The sequence below is a fragment of the Dysidea avara genome, chromosome 6 (assembly GCF_963678975.1).
Source record: "Dysidea avara chromosome 6, odDysAvar1.4, whole genome shotgun sequence".
NCBI classification, from domain to species: Eukaryota; Metazoa; Porifera; class Demospongiae; order Dictyoceratida; family Dysideidae; genus Dysidea; species Dysidea avara.
The window spans coordinates 8,024,137-8,051,986 of NC_089277.1; the positions used below are offsets into that span (position 1 = coordinate 8,024,137).

The 27,850-nt window shown below is 39.5% G+C and overlaps 3 protein-coding genes and 1 long non-coding RNA gene across 5 annotated transcripts in view; 3 read left to right on the forward strand and 1 right to left on the reverse strand.

Annotated features, from left to right (window-relative positions):
- Window positions 1-459: 459 nt before the first annotated feature.
- On the forward strand, window positions 460-19,169 carry LOC136259209 (uncharacterized). The gene is made up of 5 exons (XM_066052693.1): window positions 460-565; window positions 877-1,041; window positions 1,094-1,194; window positions 10,827-10,877; window positions 18,837-19,169. Exons 1-5 carry the CDS (start codon window positions 460-462, stop codon window positions 18,840-18,842), a joined length of 429 nt encoding a protein of 142 aa, XP_065908765.1. The 3' UTR covers window positions 18,843-19,169.
- Window positions 13,458-15,457, forward strand: LOC136258311 (uncharacterized). Its single transcript, XM_066051634.1, has 3 exons — window positions 13,458-14,315; window positions 15,306-15,345; window positions 15,420-15,457. The coding sequence occupies exons 1-3, from the start codon at window positions 13,458-13,460 to the stop codon at window positions 15,455-15,457; spliced, it is 936 nt and encodes a 311-aa protein (XP_065907706.1).
- LOC136258259 (uncharacterized) lies at window positions 15,115-17,125 on the forward strand. 2 transcript variants are annotated; one of them, XM_066051578.1, is made up of 5 exons: window positions 15,117-15,506; window positions 15,652-15,696; window positions 15,754-15,954; window positions 16,006-16,107; window positions 16,163-17,124. In XM_066051578.1, the coding sequence occupies exons 3-5, from the start codon at window positions 15,868-15,870 to the stop codon at window positions 16,871-16,873; spliced, it is 900 nt and encodes a 299-aa protein (XP_065907650.1). In that variant the 5' UTR covers window positions 15,117-15,506; window positions 15,652-15,696; window positions 15,754-15,867; the 3' UTR covers window positions 16,874-17,124. The 2 variants fall into 2 exon arrangements, with proteins under 2 accessions (XP_065907649.1, XP_065907650.1); XM_066051577.1 differs by lacking the exon at window positions 15,652-15,696 and having other exon boundaries at window positions 15,115-15,506; window positions 16,163-17,125.
- Window positions 19,170-24,463: 5,294 nt separating the features above from the next.
- Window positions 24,464-27,850, reverse strand: part of LOC136258272 (uncharacterized) — a 46,061-nt gene continuing 42,674 nt past the window's right edge. The window contains exons 14-15 of the long non-coding RNA XR_010702715.1: window positions 25,387-25,457; window positions 24,464-25,300 (exon numbers count right to left, since the gene is read on the reverse strand). This is a non-coding gene — a long non-coding RNA (uncharacterized lncRNA). The remainder of the gene's footprint in view (window positions 25,301-25,386; window positions 25,458-27,850) is intronic.

Consider the following 27,850-nt stretch of genomic DNA (forward strand, 5'->3'; position numbering starts at 1 on the left):
TGTAACATGGAACACATGCAGTGGCTGTGTGTGTGCTACAGTGAGGGACAGTTAAGATGAAAAATATTATGGATTTCAAGTTGGATTAGGGATTAAAGAAAAAACTATATTAGAGTAAATGACTGTTCTATTAGAGCAAATGAATGAAACTCTGTGTATGTCAATATCTGAATAGTTTCACTTACATGTGTCTGCACCTGGGATGATCACCTGGCTGAACATGTGCAGCTTCATACTTACATTGTTCATGGCCATCTCTGATGTCATCCAGTTTGGTCCTCAATCTCGCTCATTTTCATCCGATCTTGTATCTTGTCCTCGCCCTATTTAAAGGCCTGTGTACTTCACTGTATTGTTGTTGTAATTAAGTAAAATATAGGTGCAACTTTTATCCTGTACCTAGCATTTACATATTGGAAAATAGAGAGAAATAAGTAAAGGTCAACAGTCCAACAAGAAATGCTCAAGTCACAGGTCAAAGATGATAAACGCTGCAAGTCAAGGGTCAAGACTTTGACCGTGGTCACAGATCTAGCTGCAGCATGTGCCGACATGACACCCCCTTGTACCCTGGGGTTAGGCCACTCCAAATAAATTCTCTGTTTCCCACCCTGAACTCAGGTATATTTGCATGTGGGCCGGTGGTTCATTTCCATTATAGCTAATATTGGCAGCTTTTCAAGCTATTATTTGTCTGGCACAAGCATAAATAGCTCCATAAAAGCATGTTTAAGCGTTTAAAAGTTGTAAATAACACAAACGTGAATTTGTTACCACTAGATAGCACTGCTGACACCGTTCATAACATTTACTGAGCCTGTACAGAATGCAAGAATAGCCGAAAATAATGGAATATATCGAGCTGACAGTAACCAGATGCGACGGGAAACAGAGAATATATTTGGAGAAGCCTTATCTATGATCGAACTACTATACAGACGGTACAGAAACATCATTTCACACTTACAAGCAGTACTTCGCTTGACATCATCATTGTGGGAGAAAGTCTAGTCTCGCTCCCCAGACCACGAGCCAGACCAGGTAACAACATTAAGTTACTAGTGTGCTTTATTTAGATAATTATTCCAACTAGAGCACATCATTTTATTCACAAACGAGGAGCGGGGACGAGGTCAGAGCATGGAGGAGAGTCTCAGAGGACCTCGCTTAGGTCGCATCAGGATGTCCTGTCAAGTGAGAGGTATAAATAACCATAGATTATAGAGAGATGGGATAGAAAACTAATTTTACGCGCACTCCTCACCTACAGTTCCATTTACACCTTTTTAAAACTCTCTTATAAACGCTTGCAGAGAAAAGTTGTTTTCTTCGGGGTTTACAGCAGCACAAGGCGATTTCATAACTCGAAGCAGAGCTGCCTAATCATTGTTGTCGAGGAGTAAGGCGTGCCACAAATTCGCACTTCAAAGGGCATGAATCGTTTTGAAGTTGAACATGTTTTGCCGCTGTGTGATAGTATTATGAAGCGGTAAGCCAAACAACTAAGTAGAGAGCGTTTCTTTAGCTACAACTTTTAAGATAGATAACAACCAACTCTCCAACATGGTTACAGCCAATCATATTGCTGCACGCGACCTGCACGTGACTGTTTACAATTACGTAATAGTCTATATACAATTGTACTGACGTCAATTCTCGACATCCTCCGGGGGAGGGCCAATAATTTCCTTGCTCCATTGAAATATTTTGTCCTTTGCCTTAGTAGCGGAGCTTCTGATTGGTCGTGGCATCCCAAACATTAGTGGTGAACGTTCATCGGTATCATTCTTAAGTTTAGTGGTAGTGTCATCTTCATCGGTTGATATCTCCAGTGGATAAAGCTTAGATATTGGTCGATTTGTTCTTCCATTTTTGGTTCTCACCTCTGCAGCCCGAACATACCCATCATTCCCCTTAATCAATCCTTTGATCACTGCCATCTTCCAACTTCTCCTAGGTAAGTCATCATGTATGAGGACAACATCTCCAACCTTAATTGCTTGTGGGGCACACGTTCCCTTTATCTTGTAATACTCTCTTAGAGCAGTTAGATACTCTTGTTTCCAGCGACCTTGAAAGTGTTGAAGAATCTGTGACTGATGGGTAAAAGCTTCTCGGATTATTGGAGCAGTCATGTAATCTGGGTCTGTAATGTCTTCTGCACTAACTTGTGGATATGGTAGTGAAACAATCCTTCTTCCGTACAGTAAATGTGATGGGCATAGTGGTTCTGGATCATTCAGGTCGGTTGAAGTATATGTAATGGGACGGTCATTCAGAATGGCTTCTACTTCAACTACAATGGTCTGCAAGGCAATTAGGGAGATGAATGTCCTCCCAAGTACCTTCTTTAATGTGGTCTTTGTAAGCCCAATGAGTCTTTCCCAAAAACCACCATACCACGGTACACTTTTGGGTATGAATTGCCAGACTGTTCCTCGCTTATTCAGATGTTCATTCAGGGTAGGAGAGTTAAGCATCTTCTCAATCTCTTTGGCAGCTGATTGAAAGGTGGAAGCATTATCTGAAATCATCAATTGGGGAAGGGACTTGCGGCCAACAAACCTACGGAATGCCTGAAGGAACTTCTCCTCAGTTAAATCTGTTACAACTTCTAAGTGCACAGCTCTTGTGTTGGCACAAGTGAATAGGCATATATACACCTTCTGTTCCCCACCTGAATCACGTACAAACAAAGCTCCTGTAAAATCGACCCCAGTTACATGAAATGATGCAGCACATAGTGTTTGAGACTTAGGCAGTGGAGGCGCTTCTGGCACAGAGTATGGTCTTCCTGAGACCTTTCGACAAATTACGCACTTCCTTAACAAGTTCCTCACAGTTTGACGAATTCTTGGTATCCAGTACCTTTGTCGTAGAGCTGTGATGATACTGTTTACTCCACTATGGAGTTGGTTGACATGAGTCGGTTGACATGAGTCATGATAACGATTAAGTTTGTCAACGGATGTTTTGTTGGCAGGAGGTATGGAAATTTTGACAACTCACAGAGTGGTGCATTATGAATTCTGCCACCACATTGAAGGAAGCCATTGTCCAGGAATAAGCGGAGCTGTCTTACAAGTGGCAAACGCTTTGCAGATTTTGACTGTAGATGTCTGACTTCTTGGTGAAAGTAAGTCTGTTGACAATTCTTAATCCATTTAGTTAAAGCATTGTTGATCTCTTGAACAGTTAGTGCACCAACCAAGTGAGCATTTTGATGTTTCATGTTGTGAGTGAATCTTAGAAGGTAAGCTGTAACTCGTAGCAATCTCATCAATGAGCTGAAGTTAGAAATTTCTAGAATCTTGTGTAGACCTGTCTGTGGTGCCTGTTCAATTGACATTGGTTCATCAGCATCATTAGTTAACTCTGTTTGTAAATGTAGAATTTCAGTTTGCTTCCATTGTGGCCATTTAGACTTCTCGGTAATCCAAGAGGGACCCTGTATCCAAAGAGGATCATTGAGTACATCACTGTCCATCCCTCTTGTCAATAAATCTGCTGGATTGTCTCCAGTTGGACAGTAGTTCCACACTGTGGATGGAAAGGTCTGAGTAATATCCTGTATGCAGTGGGAAACAAACTGTAGCTTCTGTTTCTTCTGGCTGCCTATCCAATGGAGCACAATTTGACTATCAGACCACAAGTGAACAAGCATGTGAGGATAAAAGCTATTTAGTGATTCAGTTACAAACTTTGTAAGTCTTGTAGCAACCAGTGCAGCCATAAGTTCAAGCTTAGGCAGTGTGAGTTTGCTGAGTGGAGCAACACGTGTCTTGGCCATGACAAATGACACTTCATTGCCTTGTTGGATGTAGATTACTGCTCCATATGCCTTTAAGCTAGCATCTGCAAAGCCATGGATTTCTTGAGCTTGAGTGTTGCAGTCATCATCGTCAACAGTAAAATAACGTCTTGAAATAGAACCATGGGCTGCTTTCTGTAGGTTGTCAGCAATGTTGTTCCACTGTTCTCTTATAGATGGTTCTAATGGCTCATCCCACCCAACATTCATTTGCCAGAGTTGCTGCATCAACAGTTTAGCACGGACACTAACTGGAGACAAGAAACCAAGTGGATCGAAAATTCTAGATGAAAACTGTAAAACATTTCTCTTTGTAACTGCAGAGTCAGTATCAGAATTAAGCTGTTTTGGTATGAAGCACACTTGGTCTGTTGATACATTCCAGTGTAAGCCTAACAAGTTGACCATCTGGCTAGGATCAGCAACACTCTCCTTGTGTGTAATGGCTTGTAACTGTGGACTATTGGATGCCCAACTTCTCAGATTGAAGTTTGCTTCAGACATATAAGTTCTGGCCTTTCTAAAGTACTGGACAACACTTTCCTCAGTAGGACCTCCAGAAATTACATTGTCTACATATAAGCTTTGGATCATGTCATCAGCTGTTTCTGAGTTTTGGTTACTGAGGTGTAAACGAAGAGTGGCATTCAACATAAAAGGTGAGCTTGCTGATCCAAACAACACTACCTTAAAACGATAAACATCAAATTCACTCTCTGGATTTTCTGGAGTTGACAGCCAAAAAAAGTGAGTGAAGTCTCGATCATCCTCTTGAAGCTTAACATGTAGGAAAGCTTTCTCAATATCAGTGGTAAAGCCAAACTTGTGGACCCGAAAACGTAGCAGAATAGAACAAAGATCATTCACTAGGGATGGTCCAACTTCTAAACAGTCATTCAGACTTGGGTGATTGTTGGACATCTGACAGCTGCAATCATACACCACACGTATTGGAGTAGTAACAGAATCCTTCCTGACATGATGGTGTGGTATGTAATGTGCTAGGATAATTGATGTTGAGTTAACTTTCTCCACAAACCCTCTCCTCTCTTGATCTTTGATGATCTGATCATAAGTTATCATCAGCTCTGGTGTGCTAGCCAGTCGGCGGACTAGTGATCTAGTTCTTCGTTTGCATACTTCATAGTTTGATGGTAATGGAGCATGATCTTCTTTCCAGGGAAATTTAACCACATAGGAGCCATTTTCTTCACGTGTGATTGTCTTCAGGTAAGTGTCCATAAATTGGTCAGAATGTTTCACTGCTGGTAATGTTCCACTGGATTCTATTTCCCAAAACCTTTCAAGAGTTTGGTCATCATTCTCAGGGTCATTGTGAATGCCAATGTGCATGCTTGTGACCATATTGGAGGGGGATGAGAGAGCTAGTGGCCCCGATAGAAGGTAGCCTAGCTTTGACTGCACAGCTGTGGGTCCATCTCCTCTAACAATGTGGTCTTCGAATATTCCAATAGTAATCAACTCCGATTAGTAGAGATATATCAAACTGACTGTTTTCCTTCATTATTGGGTGAGCTAGGGTGAGGTCCCTAAGATAGGAAAGCTCTCGTAACTTTGAAGTTGTGACACAATGGAGGGGAGCGGCAATCTTTGGAACTACTAGCACTGACAGTGGTATCATCTCTCCTGTTTGGCTGACAATTGTGACATCTGTTACATCTAGATGCTGTGGTGTAGAAGTATCAGCTCCAAATGCAGCCAGAGAAATACTTTCTTGTCTACTTGGTGTCAGTTGCAAATTGTTCACTAGCCTCTTGGAGATGAAAGAACGCTGAGCACCTTCATCAAATAAAATATTTGCAGTGTTGCTGCCTGCTTCAGAAACTACTCTAGCCACAGCAGTCTTCAGTAAACAAACAGAGTTACCAGAGTTACACAACACAGATGTGTCTGTGTTAGCCATTGCTACTGTGGCTGAAATTGGAACAGTGGCTTGGGTGACCTGACTAGGACTTGATTTTGTTTCATTAGGCTGTGTCTTGTGGTCACTAGGTAATTGTTTTGGTATGGTACTGTCAGTGTTGCAAATACTGGTGTGATGTTTGTTGTTACATTTCTTGCAGCGAGCTTGTGATGTGCACTGACTTACTCTGTGTTTACCTAAACAATTGAAGCATAGGCCTTCCTTCTTGATGTGTTCCAGGCGTCTCCCAGTACTAATGACCACATCACAGTTGTTAGATGTGTGTGTGTGTGCCCTTACAATACACACATGCAAGTTTCTTAATTGGTTTACCTCGATCAAATCTAGTGTGGTTGCCACCCTTAGCACCAGCATATAGGGAGAATGTTGTCATCTTAGGTGAAGAACTATCAGTTAATAAATGGGTATTATGTGTGAACAATCCCTGTTCAAGAATTCGTATCTCTCTCAATAACGCCTCTCTGAGATTCTCAACAGTCCTGTTCTGTTCTCTCGCCAAGTTGCGTTGTACTTCTGCAGGTAATTTTCCAAGAGTTACTGGAATCAACATAGCACCATACGATTCAGGAGTAGTTCCTAAAGAGAGTAGGCTTCTTATGTGACCTTCAATGGAGTCATGAAAGGCTCTTAATTCAGTCACTGTGTTCTTTGGTGGAGGTAGATTCATCAGGGCTTGCATGTGGGCATTTACTATCGTTTGACTTTGCCCAAATCTCTCCTTGAGAATCTCAACTGAATGTAAGTAATTTCCATCTGTGAGTGGAAACCCTGCCACAGCTCTGGCAGCTTCTCCCTGAAGTTGAGCCCTTAAGTAATTGAACTTTTGTACTCCTGACAGGACAGGGCTGGAGTCTACAGCCGCACTAAAACAATCCCAGAAAGTCTTCCAGGACAAGGGGTCACCACTGAAGGTGGGTAAACTCAGCTTAGGTAGACGACTGACACTGTGACTGGACCGACTAGCCATACTGACATGGCTGCTACTACTTGGGAGATGACTCTGTATCTCCTGTCCATCCTGAGATGAATGAGTTACCACGTTGAGTGATACGAACGGTTGCGCACTCGCACTTAGACTCGAACTTTGACTAGTAGTTCTGCTCGGGGGGTGTGGCTCTACTTGTTTAGTGTGACGCGAGATAAAGCGTTTAATCTGGTCAATTCTCTCGCTAATGCCGTCTTGTAGCTCTATTGCTTCATACACGTCCCTTTCTAACTCCTCTGAGTTCTGTATCTCTCCAGCAATTTTGGTGTCCAGCTCTCCAATGGCTTTTGCCTTTCGTTGCAGTTTCTCGACAAGTAGACAAACTGTCCAACTTAGAATTGTCTATTGCTTCACTAGAGTCCATTATTTCAGTTACTGTTTGGTGTAACTTTGTTAAATGGGCACGGTAGGCCTTGCGAGACGACTGCCAGCGACGTAAATTCTCCATTGTACTGTATATCTTTGTCACAAGTTGACAGTAGCTAACTTCTGGGGTACCGTTCTCACTCCAAATGCCATGGTACCACAGCTTTTTCGTAATGGGTTACAAAAGTAGGCGTAGCTAGCCGTAAGGCGAAGCGAATCCTGGTCACGGCACCAACAATGTGTGATAGTATTATGAAGCGGTAAGCCAAACAACTAAGTAGAGAGCGTTTCTTTAGCTACAACTTTTAAGATACATAACAACCAACTCTCCAACATGGTTACAGCCAATCATATTGCTGCACGTGACTGTTTACAACTACGTAATAGTCTATATACAATTGTACTGACGTCAATTCTCGACAGCCGCTTTCAATCATAACAACCAAAGGACTCTTTCATCGAAGTTTTAATACGTTTCGGGGTGTATGGCATTCATCAGTGAATGGTTACATCTGTCAAGAATTATCCAATTCCATTCCCGTCGCTGGTAAGGTGTACCACAAGCTCGTGGGCTGGTGTAGGTGAGGAGTGTGCATGGGAATAAAACTCGACCAGGCAGCGGATAGTGGATGGAACGCCTAGATACACAAGTGAGCATTACCAGAGAGTACTATAAACCATTTCGTTCCACTAGACAATGATAAAGAATCGCATAGGAATGATTGTTAAAACAAATTTTAATGAGTCACGTGATAGTTTTCTATCCCCTCTCTCGATAATCTATGAAATAACGTTAGCTACTTCTTGTTATGCAGCTATCGATTATTGAATATTGTACTAAACTTCACTTAGCTAGACCGTATACTATACTCATGATCAATGACAAAGTGGTCTGGCCAAGAGAGACTATATAGTCCTGTATGGTTATATCAGCACCTCAACAAAAACATTGAGTGGTATGGCCTCATGAAACTATCAACAAGACTTGCTGGAAAATCAGGACGCCTACATAATTAGGACACTTATAATTGGTGTCAATGGTAATACATCAGGGGGTGTGACACATGTCACATGTACTAGTATAAGAATTCGCTACGTCAGAAAACATTTTCACGTGAGCCCAATAGGTCCTGTACATTATACTAATGGTGGGGATCACTGGGGATTAAGTGATATTCAGGTTCTATTTTATCTGTACTTCACAATCATGTGAATTTAATGACTAAATGGTTCTGTTAAGGAGAAACTAGACATAAAGCAATGACAATGAATGGCAGTCACAGCACAAAGGGTTACAATGACCATATATGTACAATCGTTCATACCTGATATATCACTATCAACCTGTATCAGAAGTGCATTTCTATAAAATACTTTTTGCTAGCACTCTGGTACTTTAATTCTTTGGAAACAAACTGTACAAACACAGTACTTCACTGGGGGTACACTAATCTCTCAGGTAAAGTTGCTGGTGCTGCTCTACTGTTAGTAGTGTAAGCTGCCAATTATCACCTTGAACTTTACCATATGAGTGAGCGTACATGTGTGTGTATACAGTGTTGTGTGAAGTTCTGGTTTTGATTTCCTGGTGAAGCATTTATATTCAAAATTAAAAGTAGACCCACAGCTCCAAGATTTCACCTGCTATGATCACTTAGCATCTCAACTTCTTAATGTACCAGGTATGTGTTCTTTATCTCGGGATGAAGTAGCTGGTGTCTAGTTGAGACCATAAATATAAAATGTAAATTTATTTATGTATTCATTTTCAAATACTTTATCCTGGAGATTCAAAAAATGAGATCACCCCCAATACTGTGTAGACTTCATTAAGATGTTCCTTTAGTACAGCAAATAACTGGTCACCTTGATAATCAAATTGATGTTGTCCCAAAGTGTCCATATTACACCAGTTTTGTTGTTGTGATATTCAAGTCCATCATATACTATATGAGTGTAACATGTTATATGATCCAGTGACATGTTATACTAAGGGCTAGCTGCTTACATGTGACATGTATGGACCAATGATGATGTGTTTGTCATGTATATTACACGTAGGGTGACATGGTATGGTACAGTCATGTTGTACGTTTAGAATTCCACAATGAAATCTCACACTTGTCCAGTAGATATGATAAATACAAAATGAACTTGTTACAGTGTACATTTGATTAATTTTAGAAAACCACCAATTGATGTATGCACATGAATAGATTTGGAAATACAATTTGGAAAAATTCAATCCGCTATACATGTACATTGGGAAAGCCAAAAGCTATGCAAGTTTGAAGTCTTTACCATGAATGAAGCTAACCATAACATGTTTAAAATAACTGCAGTCCATAGTAAGGTATTTTTGAGCAATATTTTCATGACTACATCTACGTATAATGCAGCCACGAATGGTGGTGGTATATCAACAGAAAATGGCTGAGTAGGCTGTATAGAGTCTCCAGCCTTACTCAAAGAGAAATATGTACATAATATGCATGTACTGCTGGGAATCTCATGTTCTAGCTGATCTGTGACACCAGAATGTTACCAGTGGCTAACACGCGTGTCTAGAAATCCACTTGTATAAAGCATCCTGAACAAACTAGTCACATGGGTGTATAGTGAGCTTGATCCTGAAAAACAGCTAAAAATGAAGGTGGATGTTTTTTCCATTTCAGCCAACCAGATAATTGTGGTGACAACAAAAGTGTTAACAACAGACACGTGTGGTTTGGCTACATCACAAATTTTTGAAAAGGGCTGCAACGGATACTACACTTTTATGGCTACATTATAAAAAATTTATGGTGGAAATTTTGTATTATTGTGTCAGAAATGTTGAGTGAAAAGATTTTGAAATATTTTTAGCAGGTCAAGCAGTGCTACAAATGACCCAAAATTCAAGATGGTGTGTACTGGCATTGAAACCGGGTCACTACTGCTGACCCAGATGACCCACCGACCCGGATTAATTAAAGCCGAGGCATGCAATAAGAGCTATGTTTCGGGTAGTCTCGAGCGAATGAGACCGTTCGAGTGACCTGACCCGACCCGACCCGACCCGACCCGATCCGGATGACCCGACCCAGTTTCAATGCTGTAATTGCATCCATGAGTTAATTATCAAACGTTCTTGAGGATCCAGCTCAACACATACGTATGTAATAGTGCAAATGTGTAATTAGTGTATTTATGTATGGCTATCCATAAATGGTGAAAAATCAACTTATGTGGTGTTTGTGGACATTGCATGACTACAGGTATATTAATTTCCACTAATTTTGTCACATAGGATGAGTGGTAATTTACATGAACCAATGCTATTAAGTGAATCACTTTGTACAGTCATCTGACAGTGACAGTAACCAATGGAAGCAGTAGTAACCATAGTAACAGCTTGTACCTGCTTATAGCAAACATTACCAAAACCATATTAGTTGTGATTATATTAGACATGAAGGGTTCAACATGACGTGTTTTTCAAAGGCTATTGGACTTCATTCCTCCAATAGTCTCCAAGGACATGTTATAGTAATAAAATTGCTGCAGGTCTAATTAGCATATGACATCATGTTACCATGGTTGGTGTTATGCCAGTCACCTGCATACATTTGTAATTAGTTTGTAATTCACGTAATTCTGTTGTTTAGGTTGAAATCTTAATTGTTATGGGACTGCTTGCTTATAGTGATGTGATGTACTTTATTATTCTGTCCTTGTAGAAATATGAAGAAGGAATTATATTTGAGACACTTAATGAAGTTTCTGATAAGGTAAGGATGTATGTACATCTTGTGTAGTGTATAATATTGTGGTATACATAATGAATCCCTTAAAATTCAAATGGTTTGTGGTGCCACTTACGTAGGTTTGTGTGGAATCCTATTAGTTGTTACCATAATCAGGTGGTTGTGTGTTACATGTTGTGTCAGGTCACAACTTGTGCTCACTTGACTTTTTAGAGTGATCTAGTCGATTTCAGGTTGTTTGTGAATGCAGTTGAACAATTCGCACATGATTTCCAAAATGTGATCATGTGAATGCTTACCTGTAGTGCTTTAAAGTAACTACCTCAGTATGTCCCTGACATTGTCTAATGAACTAAGAAGGTTAATAATGTAGTTGTGTTGTTAAAAGGAGTTTGGTTGAAAGCAAACAGCCCATGTGTCTGAGCAATCATGTGTGCAAATTGTCCTATTGTATCCTCAAGCAACCTGAAATCTACTGACCACCTTGTGGTTTGTAGTAGCTGTTGTTCACGTGTGAAATGTACAACACTGTATATCTGCTGGTACCTGCAAATAAAATTTGCTGTTTACGTGTTAAGTGTTTGGTGGCTACGTATAACCTCAGAAATGTATTACTATTAAAATAATCTGATTTATACAGTAAATACTCATGTATTTGATTCCATGTCTGCCAGGTGGACTGTACTTAAGCCGTACGTTGCAGCTTTCAACAGTTATCCTGGGTCTTACAATACTCTCCTTGTACAACTGTTGAAAATTTGGCTGAACAACAAGGAAAGCACAAATTCCCACCTTATATGGCAGAGTGCACAAAAAACTTTGCGGCATGGATGAAATATTTCATGTACATTCATGAAGGCTTACTTGTCATGAACAGTTGGTGAATTCACGAACTGTTCATCAAGTAAACTAGTGTGTGCCTACTCTATGTTCATGAACTATAGTGACTGTTGTTACTAGTCCTGCCAAAGTAAAGGTTTAAAGAAACAGCAAGGCTAAGTGAAATTTAAGGATGATTCATGAACTTAAGGCTCTATAAATTTCAGGGAAGAAGCAACAGAACTATAAACAGCTGTGCGGCTATATGCAACTTTAGTCAATTAACCAGTCCATGAATGTTCATGTAACATATTTCATGAATAGTTCATGAATACAATGTATGCTTGGAGCAGTGTTCATGAAAATTCATCTCTTAATTGCAAAGTGCATCCTACCATCAGCTACCATATACCGTAAGCGTAGAAATTTTTGTGGTGTATAAACTTTTGTGGATTTCGTGGTTTGAAGCTGATCCACGAAAATTAATCCACATAAAGTTGATCCATGAAAATTAATCCATTTTGAAACTCCCATTTCAGCTAGCTTGAGCAGACCTACGTATTGCCCGTTGCCACCAATACACACTACTTATACTATTAATGAACATAATATGCAATGTGCTACCATAGATAATATGCTGAGAGTGACACGTACAGCTGTTCACCATGTGAATAGATACTGATGTCCTTGTTGAAGTATCTGAGATCCGTTTCTTCTGATTCCAGCAGGCAAGATTGTTTTGCACCCCATGAAATGGTTTGCTTAGTCCTAGATAAGTATGCCAGCATAAATTGAGTAGCTAGCCAAAGCTGTTAAGTTGTAAAGCTTAAACGCGACTTTTTTGCTCCTAGCGGATCCTCGAGAAAATAAACTGGCTAGTTGAGATTAATCCACGAAAATTATACCCATGAAATTTAATACACTTGCAAGCCTGGCAAACCACAAAAGTTTTACTCACGAAATTTAATACGCGTATGGTAGTATTTAAAACCTTTAAAATTAATGTGTAACCACTTTTGAACACATCACCATAGTAACATGACATTTGTACCTGTTAACTCACATAATATGTGACCCGATTTGCGAAAAGGTACCTTTTTCGCACATTTCAAAACTCGAGTAAAGAGCGACTGAAAATTTCCAAAAATAATAAGCCTCCTTTTTTATTGCATATATGGGTGCGCATAAGCCTAGGCTATTACACTGCAAAATTATAGCTTCGTGGGTACATCGTACCGAAAGATACTATGCAAAATATAGGGCCATGTGCACATACTACGATAGACGTAACACGGAATCACTTACAAATAGCCGATTTGTTTCCAATGGCGGTTCTTTTGCGCGCGAAGCTGCTGCAATGGCCAGTCGGAGTAGAAATAGAGTTACTTCAGCTTTAAACTCTCTTTGTAACGATGGGCTTGGTCACTCTCTAAACACAAACCACGAAGAATTTGAGGCGCTTATTGAGGAATATTTTGACGATGATGAAAGTGACGTAGAATCGGAATGCGGTAAGGAATCCATTAAAATATTTCTGCCATGTCGAGGTGAAAATTCCACCTAGGTTACGATGTAAACACTACTGAATGTGATGAAGACACTTATGAAGAATTTGACAACAATGCAGGTATATTTACAACATACACAAAAAACATTAAAATTAGTTGAACAGTAGGTCTTTTCGAAGAAGAGATTTCCCTAAACTTTACTTCAGCAGTTGATACTACTATGTCTCCAGGCAGTGGCATGCTTCAGTCTCCACTAGCAAATAACCACCAGGAAACGATGACTCCAGAATCTTCTTGTGTTCCAGAAGTGTATTGCCCAGCCAGTGTAGTGTCTACTGATAGTCAGCAGATCACCAGTATGCCTGATACATATCTGAATGATAGTCAGCCAATCACCAGTACGCCTGATACATCACTGCCTGATACATCACTGAATGATAATCAGCCATTCACTAGCACACCACTTACCAACAGAAGCAGTAGTACTCCTGGTTCAACATCTGCAAGGAAAAGAAGGAGAATGGATTCAAACAGTGACAGTAGCAGTTCATCATTACCACCTCCAGCCACAGGTAGTAGTACACTGGTAGATGAAAGGGAAGGTCTACTTTGTGAAGAGTTCGTAGTAAACACATGTGGTTGCAAGAAGACTGATGGTAGACCATGTAGCTCTCAGTTCACAACAGAGCACTTCATTGAAATGAGGGCTCAAGCCTCTCTTATGACACACGACGAACTTGACATGGTCATCTTAGGGTCATTGATGACAACATTGAACAGGAGTGAGAACATCATAGATGGTAGACACAAGGCTAAAAGGAGACAAAGGAACTATTCTGACTACATGCACAACAGGGTTCCGGTTTGTTCAGTTACCTTTGGGTTTCTTTATGGAATTGGACCAAAGAAGAGACTTCAGTCCATTAGGTCACATTACTTGGAATGTGGAATGACACCACGAGTCCATGGAAACACTAAGTGTCTTCCTCACAACGCCATGCCATTTGATGTCATCAATGCTGCTGTCAAGTTTCTGCAGAACTATGCTGAACAACATGCCATCCTCTTGCCTGGACGCATACCTGGATATAAAAGAGACGATATGAAATTGTTACCATCGAGCAGCAGTAAAAAGGTTAGTTTTCTTGTATGAAAGGACTGAAACAATTCTATAAGTTCTTGGGATTTTCAAAACTGGCATTCAAGGAACCATTGAGATCATGTGATCCTACTCACATAATATTTTTTCATAAAAGTTGACATGTTAGAAGCTTTCAAACATAGAAACAACATACTCTATACATGACCGTCTCAGCAAAAACCCGCTTTTTCGCACACTTGCCGAATTTCTTTTTATGTCTCAGCGTTATCTCTAGTGCCTAAGGAGTGGATAATCCAAATTTCAGCTAATTCTGGTGAGCAGTTTTGGAATTATAGTGCTAGACAGTAGGTAGAGTAAGAAAATCGATTTGTACAACAACTATACTAAACATAAATTACATGCGCTTACATTCGAGGCTGTAACTCTTGTTTGCTTTACCCTACACTGTTGAAATTTGGCTTAAAAGATTCGGCAGTCATTGGCCAATCAACTGAGGCATAGGTTTAGACTGGTATTTGATTGCGTGGTTACTCACAAAGCCAGTTTTACAAAAGAAATGGCAACGATTCTTCACGTCTACTGCACTGTTAACAAATGCACGTATCAACCATATACCATTAGCGCTACAGAAACAAAACAAGGATTTTCGAACTCTCCATGAGCAGGCGAGTAAGATGGTATATAGTTGTCATTGTTTTGAGACTTCCTTCCCAGAGAACCGGCCCCATTTAAACTTGCAAACTTTTTCCTTTAGAATGCATAATTTTACAAATAATTTTCATTTTTCTAAATATGCATGGTTGTGCAAACAATGCGAGTTTTCGCTGAGACGGTCACATATGTCAGGCGCAACAAAATCGCACTACAAGTTGTATTGTAAACGTAAACATTTGAGAGATGTAAACAGATGACTCTCCCCCACCCAAACAAAAAGAAAGAGAAAACAATTATTTTACATTTCAAACAGTGACACCACTCAGAACAATCTAGTGCTGAATCATTATTGTATTTACTCACATTTAGGATGTGTGGAGACGTTACAAGGACTCTTGCATTCAGGCTGGCATCAGATACGTAGCAAACACCACTTTTCTCGCATACTGGAGAAAGCTGCTCCCACACATTCTCATTGCCAAGCCACGCACAGATTTGTGTTGGGTCTGTCAACAAAATAGCACAGCTATTATGAGATCCATTAATAAACCAGAAGAAGAAAAGTCACAGGTAAATTTAGAGACATAATCATGACATTATAGAAAACAATACATGAAAATATTAGAATATCCCAATTAGAGAAACCATTTTGGTGATGAATATCACTTTAGTAACCTACTGTAAATTACAACAAAGCCATGTCTATAATGTGCAGATTGTCATTACAAAGCTTCACATGCTAAACACTTAACAAATCAAGGTTTGTCAGTATTCTATTCTGAAAAGTATCAAAGTTCTATTGTTTTTCCTACTGTAGACCATCAAGGAAGCTGAAACACACATCAAACATGTTAAGGAGGAGAGGGACTATTACAGAAAGGCATGCAAGGACAGTGTGAAAGCATTGGAAGAGCTGTACACACATGGTGAAATGATGGAAGTTCCTCTTCCTGGAGCAGAAATACCTTGCAACTCCAACAACAAAACCATACATTACAGCTTTGACATGGCACAACAGGTATTTGCATAAAATCATAGCTAACTGACTATAATGACTTACTTATTGTAGGTCCATTACCCAAGCAACCCTTTCCAGCCTGGTCCTATTTATTTTCTGACACCTCGTAAATGTGCCATATTTGGTGTCTGTTGCGAAGCTGTTCCTCGGCAAGTAAGTTGATACTGTGATGTTTATGAGTTGCATCTCCAATGTGCTATAATTTCAGATAAACTACTTGATCGACGAGGCATCCAATGTTGGCAAAGGTGGAAATACTATAATTTCAATGCTACATCATTTCCTTTATCATCATGGATTTGGAGAAAAATCAGTCCATTTCCATGCAGATAATTGCTGTGGCCAGAATAAGAATCGGTTTCTTATGTACTACTTCATGTGGCGCATTCTCACTGGCCAACATAATGATATCACAATCTCTTTTCTTCCTGTTGGCCACACAAAGTTTAGTCCTGATTGGTGTTTTGGACTGCTGAAGCAAAACTATAAGAAGACTTCTATTGGATGTCTTGATGATATTGTGAGAGTAGTAAACCAGTCAGCAAAACCAAACTACGCTCAACTAGTTGGAGCACAGGACGGAAGCAACATAGTGCCAATGTACAACTGGGCAGAGTATTTCGAGCAACACACCATCAAAACTGTGTTGAAGGGGATAACGCAGTTGCACCACTTTAGGTTTAGCTCATCACGCCCTGGAAAGGTATTTGTGAAAAACTGTATTTCTGACACCGAGCGGTGTATTAACTTACGGAAAAATTCTTCATGGCATCCACATCACACAGATCTTCCACAAGTTATCATCCCTGATGGACTATCTATAGAAAGGAAATGGTATTTATTCGATAAAATTAAAGAATTTTGTCCAACAGAAGTGCAAGACATCGTATGTCCTGAACCAACAGAACCTCGGCCATGACCTCCACTTCAGAATACTTCTGTGTTGTATGTATTTAATCTCTTTGAATTGTATCTGTTAACTCATTTTCTAGTTACTAGTGCTGTTACAGTAGTGTTTCACTGTGTTTATATCATAGGCCAGGTTAATTACAATCACGCCGCCATTTTTAACCTGACAGAAGCTAACAACTAAAATTAATTATTGTATAATACCACGGTTCTCGCTGTGGCTATTATCCAGTATCATATTTTACTCTGCTTGCTTTAGTCGGCTTATTTTAAACAACTGAACAACAAAAGCATTGAAACAGTGCGCGCTAAAAGAAATCCTTCATTTGACAGGTATGTTACGTGTTTAGTCGACAAAACTTCGTTACGTAAACAATAAACTCACCAAACAATCTGAATTACACAGAATATGGCAGTAGCACATCGTCACAAGGAAAAGGAAACAGCCATGCAATAATTAATCCGTTTTATTTTGTAATTTCACTCCGTTTCTGAACACAGCGATTTGTCACGATTAAGAAGAAGATTTGTCGCCTTGATTGGTTACGGAGAATATTCGGAATCTTATACTACAGGTTTGATAGATGTATTAAAGTTAATTTGTAATGTATTGAATCGAAAAACTCCTATATCTCAATAACGGTTTGGTGTATCGCACTAAAATTTTAACAGCGAATAGTATGTGATTATACAAATGCTTTAATAACAAAAAACAGGTTTTGAAAAATGTGCGAAAAAGGTACCTTTTCGCAAATCCGGTCACATATGGTATTCACATTTACCTGTAGGCCCCTCAAAATGGTGTAATCAGTTTTTGAACACATAGTAACATTAAATTTGTACATAATAACTGCTAATGGATAATGTATCTTGAATGTAAATTCCTCAGGGAATGTCCCTATTGATCACAACCATGTTATGGTTCCAGTTGTTAACCAGTTATATGGGTTTGTCACACTAGTAATGTACTAGATGTGGTGAAGTGTTGTGTGTGTAGTACATACTGGCTAATGGTAGTAACACTACTTGTGCTAGAAGTGAAATTTTAGGTTATTGATGACCTCCCTCGTATACCAGTGTAAAACATTGTAGAGTATGTTCCTGTTAAGTGTAGGTCCAGGTGTCCTATACATAGCTAGGTGTACTTTATGGCCTCTTTAATAAGACCACCTCATTATAGTGACCATATCAAGTAGGTCCCAAAAAGCATTGAAACCATCTACCTTCATTATACTGTAGAATATCCAAGTGTGAAATGAATTACTAGTGTGATGATGTGGTGAAGTGTATAACATGTTATAGTCTAGTCCTGCTGCAGCCCTGCACTTTAGATAAGCTATTGCTGTCTGTAGGCATATGTAGAGCCACACCCATTAATCAGCATGTGTATTGTAGTCTGTAGGTATGATTAAAATTTCTGTTTCCTGCAGGCTTGTAGAGCCACACCCACTAATGAGTCATTGCACAGGCCAGCTTGTGAGCCACACCCATTTATCGTTACTGTATGATACTCTTTGTAGGCACATGTGTAACTTCATACAGTACATCCACTGGATGACAACTACAGTGTTCATAAAAGTTGCCAGTTTAATACGTAGCTACTAGTTTACTTGTTAAATGATCAAAGTGTAGCTCACTTTGGTTTTAATCATGTATTTTAGTTGCCATGGGACCATGTGATGTGTTATCACATTAGACATATCCTTGTTAGATCAAAAGGCTCTCTGAAGTACATATGTACTTCTCCCTGTTATATACATGGATGATGTGTGTATATGTACAGTAATGTAGTGAAGTGTTGGTTCTGCCAATATTTAACCCCACAAAATACAGTATTCAACTCCCCAATATTTCATCCAGCCAATGTTACACAATACACAGTAGAGAAATGAACAATATTGTAAGTGCTACATGTCACATGTATGATGTCATTCTTACAAAATAATATACAATAGTTTCTTTCTATATCGTAGGTCTAGTAAGGTCTGTCACCTTCACAATGATTATTGGATGGAGTGCTATCTGTGGATCTGGGATTATTTTTCTGCATTCATCAATTTTCAGGTTCAGATATCTGACTCCTTGTGCCATGGGCTAACTTGTTGCCTGTCTGCAGGTCCTTTGAGAACAGATAACTGTTAACCACAACTCTCTTAACCAATTCAAGATGTGGATGACTTGTCTACTTCACTGACCAGTAGGGACTACAATAAAGGAGTAACTCTAATTATTTTATGCAGATGTGTATTCTAATTATTTACTGCACATGTGTGTTGTTACTTATATTATTGGAATTAGTAACTATTTCCAGTGAATGTGTAGTATGTGTATGATTGGGGCCAGCTACGTACACACTGTATGTACACAATATCTCTATACAGGGAAATGTCACTGAGTGGCCACCTCTTTAAATTACCATCTCATTTGTTAAGTACTGTACTGTAGGTCCCAAGTATATGTCATGACCTCTTTAATAAGATTATTGGGTACTTGTGTATTTCTTGGTCCCAAAGGTGGTCCTACGTATTAACAAAGTTGCAGTGTATCAGAATAAAAGCTCATTTCACATGGGAGCCTTAATCAAAGAAAACTATAGGAACTATTAGTAATTTCCCTCATCGCTGTGACAACCCAATAAGGTGTCTGTTTTTACTGACCTTGGGCCATACCTATTTGAAAAGTTGCTGGTACAAGGAAAATCGGTGAAATACAGAAAACACCTGTAGCGTCTACAGGCATGTCGAAATACAAGCCACAGAGCTTAATTACAAACATGGCACACTAAATACTAAAGTTTTGGCTCAGCTTACAGTAGGTTTCCTTTGCTGAGCACTGCCATGCTATGATTTTTAAGTAGCGTGCGTCTTGCCAAGGGGTCTGGTCTATGCCTATGAAAACTAAGCCTTGACTTGAGATGAAAATTAGACCAACTGACTGTCTCATTAGAACATCACGATCATTTTGTAACAATCACAAAATAAATTCCAAATGTAAGACAATCTTGATTTCAAGTGCAAAATTGGGTTGGTCGGGTCCGGACAACAACTTTTCAAGTATAGGTGTGGTGTTACCAAAAAATTCAGTTCCACTTTTTGAAGAACATCATTTTGTAAAAGGACACTGACTACAGTAGTGTTATACTATGAAATTAATTTTGATATTTTCAAACTGATTAATTCATTGACTGCCAAATTATCTGGCTGAATTGCATCATACTAACCATCCAATATACAGAAGTCATGATAAACTAAGGAGGTTGACTATGTTACTTTTGTTTACATAACAGTAACCACAACAAAGTTATCAAACAACAAAGTCTAAACCTGGTAAAACCAGCCTGAACAAACAATGGAATTCCAACTACAAAGGTGTCTTACACCATAGATAATACACGTAATAAAGGATTGGCAATTTGGCAACGCGCATAGCAAATATTATACAATCGTCGTTACGGTCGCGTGACCTATTATGTAACTTATGCGCGTCTATCGTCATAGATACGGCTACCCCACAGAATGAATACTCAGCTTTATCGTTCCCAGTGCTGTTATTTCGCTATCCAGTAGTAGAGAGGAGCTACTCATGTAACCCAAGATGTAACCAGTATCGATTGTAGTGAGCTATCAACTAGCGGATTTTGGGTGCTGGCAGCAACTTGGTGAGTCGTGGGGTTGGAGTCTTATTTACCGTGGCACAGGAATATCGAATCCTATGAAAAATTCGATGCGCTCCTGGTAGCCAGCTGCAGTAGGTCATAATAAGGATGGGCTATGTAAACCAGGGTTTAAGCCGATCGGCTGTTCGTAATACGGCTTCAGCAGCATACTACCTTATGTATCCAGTGGCAATGTGTTTTTTTTAATGGACTGATGGATATTGTGTGTATATTGGGCATTTGTTTCCCCAGTAAACACCAGGTACTCACTGATGTTGCTATGACAGCTCACCAGGTCTCCAACTGTATACAGCTGGAGCAATATGAGTAAAGTTTGTTGCTCAAGGAATCACCAGATTGGCATAACTGGGAATCAAACCTGGAACCTTTCAATTACCAGGCCAGTGCTCTAGCCACTTAGCTATGCTGCCTCACTGTCCTTGTCTCAACTTTGTGGTCATTGTGTGACTTTGTGTTCTGCTACTTCTCCCTAAGAGATCTAGACCTGGACAGTCCTGTGGATTACTAGACCTGTCCCAGGAGGATTCTGCACAAGATTCTAGTACCTGAGTGGTACACAGGCATCCCAGTGTTGGTTTGCTGGGTGGCAATAATTGTTTCACACAACTTCCGGCTTAGGCTCTCTCTGTGTGTGTGTGTGTGTGTGTGTGTGTGTGTGTGTGCGTGCGTGCGTGCGTGCGTGCGTGCGTGCGTGCGTGTGTGTGTGGAGGAGAAGAGTTCAACACTCCATTCTATTTTCGTCATGTTGTTCACATGTGATGTGTTGTTTCATTAGGCCATGGTATGTGTTGTATTGTGTGGGAATTCCAGGGGTCGGTCACTCAGAAAATCCTTGAAATTTGGCTATCAAAATTGCAGCAAGTTTCAATGGTGATATTTCAGAAAATAAATCTCCTTTTATACCTGGGGCTAATTGTTTGTAGGAAACCATACCAAGGGGCCATATTTACTCCAGAAGCCATGGTAGATCTTGCAATGGCTAGTGTTTTAGGTATGTGGAAAGTATTCGAAAAAAATAATTGACAAATTTCTGAACTTTGATCAATATTTCACTGAGTGAGAGACCTCTCGACCAACATCCCTAAATTGTGTAATGTTTTAGGGATTTCAAGTATTTGAATAATATAAATCTTTATCTAGGTGTTTACTAGGATCATTTCATTGCTACTATTGCATGAAATGAGTAACTGGCAGGACCTCAGGAATCTCAATGGAGATGCAGGTGTGCTTTGCACAAATCAATTAATGGAGCATCCATCAGTCAATTATCTAGCTCACTCTAAGCCATCCTGGAAGCCTCAAAGGATGTGTCTGTCACATATGGTTCTTATAATCAAGACAGAAGCAAAAATAACTGATTTTATATGTGATTCCAGAGTTCAGAATTTTTAAGATTTTCTTTCTGAGATTGTGTGTGAGAGTCCCATGTCATTTGTGACTCTTAGGGTTGTGATTTTTATCTGATCTGAATATTTGAATTCATTGAATGCTTTATTAGAGTAGCGAGTGTTCTATTAGAGAAGTTAAATGATTTTTTTCATGTTTTGCAAATGTGTTTAAGAGATTTCATACAAAACTTCATTTATCAGGTATCTGAACTGCAGGTGGTCCCTAGGAGTTCAGATGTTGTCATGAAGAGAACACTGACTAATTTATTGTTAATTATGATGTCATTATTATAATACGTAATTGTATGGTTGCTATATGTACCACTAGTTTTATATGAAAATTACTTGAGAGTAAAATAATGTTAGTAGTTGGTTGCTCGTTGTTTGTCTCTTCTTCGTGACAGATGTGTTTCCATTGTTTATATCAATTGTTATAATATAGCAGAGTCTAGCTAGATGTTAGTCCACAACATCAGTTTCCAGCACTGTGACGAACACAAGAACGTCACTTGATATCCACTGGATGGTATTTGCTGTGAGCTGCTACATTTACAAAAACGTTCATTATTCCCTGTCTAAGCTTCAAGCCATGGTACACTACTCTTTACCACTAACAGCTCCTTCATGTTGATAATATGCTCCATTCCACTACACCTTTTATACCCCATTTTCACATACTTTGATGGCTAATGCCACATCTGAATTTGAGCTCGTACATATTTGCGTTCCACCACCATAACATTGAGCTCTCTTGTGCTGAATAGTAACTTGATGTTTCTCCACATGGTACCACGATAAAACTCCAAAACCCAGCACAATGAAACAGCTTCAAACCATAGTTTGGTAAGTGGTACGCCTACACAAAACAAAGCATTCCACTCTATTAACGGTTACAATTAATTCTTTATACATTGTTCAGAAAAAAGCACTTTAGTTTCCTTGTTAAAACTCCAAAACTGAGAAAAGCCATGAAGCAATGGGCCTTATCTTGCGCTGGGTTAAAAATGACAGTGTGTTTCACTATTTTATTACATCAGATACTCACCTAAGTAGTTGCACATTCATTTGAACTAAGCTTTACGTCTTTACTGAGTAGTACTCTGCTACGGCACAGGAACGAAGCGGCCTAGTGCGTTTAGTAATGGGTGAGAGGGCGCGTTAACTGGATGACGTACCGTAACGAGGATTGTATGCTACAGGTTTAATAGGCGCGTTGCCAATCCTTTATTACGTGTATTATCTACGCTTACACTCCAAAGACTATTCTATACAGTTGATCACTTACAGTGCAATCCATCCCACATCTGGTTTCTTCATGATTTACTCTCCTTTCACTGTTGCTCATGTATATACACACTAGTGTCCACCATGCCACATCCAGGATTTGGTTCAGCCTATCTGATATATCATCTTTATATTTTCGTATAGTCTTGACCTTCAAATGTTCAGTAGACCAGTCAGTAGTTGACCTACCAAAATCAAACCACATTAATGACACACTTATGGACTAGTCTTCATGTGTACATGTATATGATGTGTATGGGCCTTATCCAAAATTACATCACATAAAATGGCTGCTGTAGTGTGGGGACATTAATAAAATTTGTATGGGCGATTATGGGGAGAAAATTTTTGAATGGGAATATCTCAGTCAAGATGGAAGATATCTAGCTCTAACCAGCAGGTATGGTTATAAATTAGCTGAAAGAATAGGTATCTAGCGTTGTTTTGAAAATCAACCGAAAATCGCTTTTATGCACTTATTGTATTTATCATCTTATAGCCATAGCTACTAGTTAGAGTTCCATATCTTCCTTCTTGGCTCAGTTGGCTGAGATATCTCCATTCAAAAAATTTCTTCCCATAGTCGCCCATACAAATTTTATGAACGTCCCCACACTACAGTGGCCATTTTAGGTCTGTGACAATTTCGGATAAGGCTCATTATTAGTAATAGTTTACAACTATGGAGATCATGTGATCACCCCACCTGCTCCTCATAACACTAGTTCTATAAGTGTGTTTTGGAATACATTAGTATCTGTGTACAGGCTTGTAGCAATGATAAACATCTAGTGACTAATTACTATACCATGTACATACACGTACATACGCACATACGCATGTCTGGTACATGTATTGTGAGGTGAATAACAGCATCAGGTAACCATGGAAACCATCAACATCACACTGTACCATGACCACATAATCCCCACTATCACCCTAGCAACAGGATAGATACTAATGCTACCTCTTGCATGTTCAAATAGTCCGTATTACTACTTACAAGTGTTTACCTGTATCATGTGATCAAGTCAATAAGTGATCTGGTGATCACTTTGCACTGCACATCAGTCCCACCTACAAAATAACCAATCACAATACACCAAACTAATAAATACATATACCATACCTTAGGAGCCAATAAAATTAATAAATCTCCTACTGTACTAGTAGCTACAGTTTGTAACACACAGTCAAAGTGGTGACAGAGCTCAAGACAATCTGCAAAAGTCATCAGCTAAAAAGACAAAAATAGCTAGAAGCAACTGAGTGATAACCCTCTCACCGCCACAACTGCCATATGGCAGTTTCGATTATAAATGCCCATAGCATCACATTCTAAACGCTCTGTAACTTCAGTCGAGCGTTTTAGTAGCTCCTGCGCTTATCCTGTAGTGGGCACGCCCTTAAGTGAACGGGAACAGGGATAACCAGTCTCTCATGCACTATTGCGTGCTTAGATGGTGCAATCACGTACTTTCGGAACGTCGATAACAAGCATTGTAGACAATTCCTCGACGTGATAATGACACTACTAAAAGAGAAACAATAAGGGGAGGGATTTTATAGGTTGGAGTGGTGTGTTGCTACTTTTGTTTGCCTCGAAACAGTAACCTCGTGCTTCTATGCACATGCGCACTTGCTCAAATGCCGGAAAACCAGACTTAGAGATAATCGCTCCAACTGTAAAATAGTTAGTGTAGTTTATTGTGTTATTATAAACAGTGCTAGCCTGTAAAGTAGTGAAATTTCACGTTTGGTTTCACTTATATCGATTTTCGTACTTTAAAGTTATATAATGGATTTGTGGTTGCTCTTGTGTAAACAACAACTTCATAATTGAATTCCTTGTTCTATAGCGAGTAAATTGATTTATAGTTTTATATGATTATATGGTATGGTGTGTACATTATAGCAGTTTAGAAACAGTAGATTGGAGCCTCTACAAATTTGGCGGTGAAGGGGTTAAAATCTATGTAGCAATACTCATGCACCCACCAACAGATGTCAGAAAAAATGTAAACCAAGCTTGAATGTGTTCTGGGAACTAGAAACTACCTACCACCCAGGAAGTGAAGGGGATGGATGACTATACAACACAACAGATATCCATACACTGTATAACACTATAACATGTACACTTTACACACAAGTACTACTACATATATTTCTCACCTTCAGTGTATCCTTCACACAGTCACTCAAACTTCAGATTAAGACAATTGTTATATTCTACAGTGTTTGGACTAGAGAAGAAAACACACTGGAATGAAATAGAGTAGAAAGTACATAACTGCTTGTTATATGATATTATCTGGCTTCGTAGACTACCAGAAGCAATAAATTCTTTTAAAGAGAAAGGGGTGTGTCCCATACTTACACAAAAGAGAATGAAGGGCAACCTCAAGGCTTTAACTAAACTACCTCAGGTTAATTACACTACCTTGGGTTACTGCTCACACTACATTTGACACAAGCTCAATAGAGCATACACTGATGATAATATAATACTCAAGCATACCGTATCAAAAGAGAACAGGTCATAAAATTTTGCATCTGACCAAATGCCCCAACAATCAATTACCCAATGCTTCATTTTCAGCTATGTTCTGCATGTTACACAACATTACAAATGAACAGTAGGAGAAGAGTCTCTGGAATGAATCCAGTTGCTATGGAAACTATGGACATTTACAGCAGCATGATACAGTAGGTAGTTAGTACAGCCACAAGGAAGCCATATCACTCTATTGTGTATTGATACTTTGTGACATCATCAAAAAACAACAACTGGGACACAAAAGGAGAACAAAGATAAGCCCATGATTATAATGTACTGTGGTTGGCAAAAAAACACATCTTGGGACAAAATGATGTCGAGCAGTGAAGAGAGATCAAGCTCATAGCATTGAATCCATCATCAAGTTATGTTTGGCTGGAGGCATTACAGTAATAGAAAATTCTTAATTTACTGTAACAGTATAATATAAACAGATGATAAGGATAGTGTGAACTACTAGCTACCACAATAATGATGAACAGAGTAGCAGATATGAAGGGTTGATCACGGATGTCAATATTGAGGGGAACATTAACACTGTAGAATGATCATCTTCCCTCACCAACCTTAGCTTGTGTGTGGTGTGTGGTGTGTGGTGTGTGGTGTGTGGTGTGTGGTGTGTGGTGTGTGGTGTGTGGTGTGTGGTGTGTGGTGTGTGGTGTGTGGTGTATGGTGTGTGTGTGTGTGTGTGTGTGTGTGTGTGTGAGTGTGTGTCGGCATATACATGTGATATGTGTGTACGTGTGTGTGTGTGTTGTGTGTGTTGTGTGTGTGTGTGTGGTGTGTGGTGTGTGGTGTGTGTGTGTGTGTGTGTGTGTGTGTGTGTGTGTGTGTGTGTGTGTGTGTGTGTGTGTGTGTATGAGTGTGTGTCTGCATGTACATGTGGGCACTGGGTGTACATAGGTGTGTGCATGTCCACTGTACGTACATACAACCATAGATAATGTAACGTATACATACATTAAGCATATATTATCTATGATACATCATACAGTATGACAGTCCTGACAGTGTAGTAGGGATCATGAAGGTTTTGGATTTCTTGCCCAAGAATATTACCAAAAAACAGCCTCACTTTTCCTTCATTACAAGTTTGGCAGTATTGGTTAGGTATAACCAAACCCATAAACATCTTCAGAGTGACTCAAACTCTATGATTTTTTAGTTTAATGTTAGCTGATTAACTGACTGACTGACTGATACCCCAGTCATTCACAACTCTATGGGGTTGATTGCTTCACTGTTTGACATTGCTTTGGCCTAAGAGCTAGGTGTCTTTCTGCCAACCTCAACAGCTACAACAAATGTATCATGGACCTACCTTTGTCCTCCTTTGTGTCCTACCGTATATCGGGAATTGTTCGTGATAGAAAACTTTCGCGATAAGTCAATTGTCACAGCATTCGCGAGAAAACATTCACTAATTTCGTAATCCGGCAAAAAATTTTTATCGATTATCATGACAATATCAAATTTTGTCTAATGTCGGAAAGGAAATGGCACTATCAGGCGAGGCTAGCGTGGAGAGTTGCGTACACGGATTTCACGTCTATCAAGACGTGTGGCTCCCTGTAATGGGAGAAACTCTACTTTGCCATAGAGAGACCGATAATTTAGAAGACAGACACGCCGTTGCTTACTATAAATCTGAAGAAGTTGTTGGCCACGTTCCGCGAAAGATATCGCGTCTATGTTCAGCGTTTCTAAGGCGAGGTGGAGCAATACGTGGTACTGTTACAGGAAGTCGTCGATATTCCAGTGACTTAGAGCAAGGAGGCATGGAAATCCCATGCAAGATGATTTTTAAGGGCCCACTTACAGAGCTGCAGAAAGTAAAGAGGTTCTTTCTAAGTGCATTTAGGGTTGAGGTTATTGTCTCTGGTCTTATGATCGATGATGCATCAGCGTCAAGCTCCGTCACTACTACCATTTCAGACTCAACTGATTATGCATCAGCGTCGAGCTATGTCACTACCAACGTTTCAGTCTCAACCCCATCAGAGAAACGCACTGTGGACGCTAAGAATAGTGAATGCTCACAGGCCAAACGCGTGAAGTGTGTTGATTCTGCATCTGTAT

Bases quoted from the DNA above. Each gene is read 5' to 3' on its own strand.
- LOC136259209 (XM_066052693.1), top strand. From the start codon at position 460: ATGCTCAAGTCACAGGTCAAAGATGATAAACGCTGCAAGTCAAGGGTC. The intron at 566-876 runs GTACCCTGGGGT...GACAGTAACCAG, and splicing joins TGCCGACATGACACCCCCTT to ATGCGACGGGAAACAGAGAA. The intron at 1,042-1,093 runs GTAACAACATTA...TATTCCAACTAG, and splicing joins CAGACCACGAGCCAGACCAG to AGCACATCATTTTATTCACA.
- LOC136258311 (XM_066051634.1), top strand. From the start codon at position 13,458: ATGACTCCAGAATCTTCTTGTGTTCCAGAAGTGTATTGCCCAGCCAGT. The intron at 14,316-15,305 runs GTTAGTTTTCTT...ACTCACATTTAG, and splicing joins CATCGAGCAGCAGTAAAAAG to GATGTGTGGAGACGTTACAA. The intron at 15,346-15,419 runs GCATCAGATACG...CTCATTGCCAAG, and splicing joins GGACTCTTGCATTCAGGCTG to CCACGCACAGATTTGTGTTG.
- LOC136258259 (XM_066051577.1), top strand. From the start codon at position 15,468: ATGAGATCCATTAATAAACCAGAAGAAGAAAAGTCACAG. The intron at 15,507-15,753 runs GTAAATTTAGAG...TTCCTACTGTAG, and splicing joins CAGAAGAAGAAAAGTCACAG to ACCATCAAGGAAGCTGAAAC. The intron at 15,955-16,005 runs GTATTTGCATAA...TACTTATTGTAG, and splicing joins GCTTTGACATGGCACAACAG to GTCCATTACCCAAGCAACCC.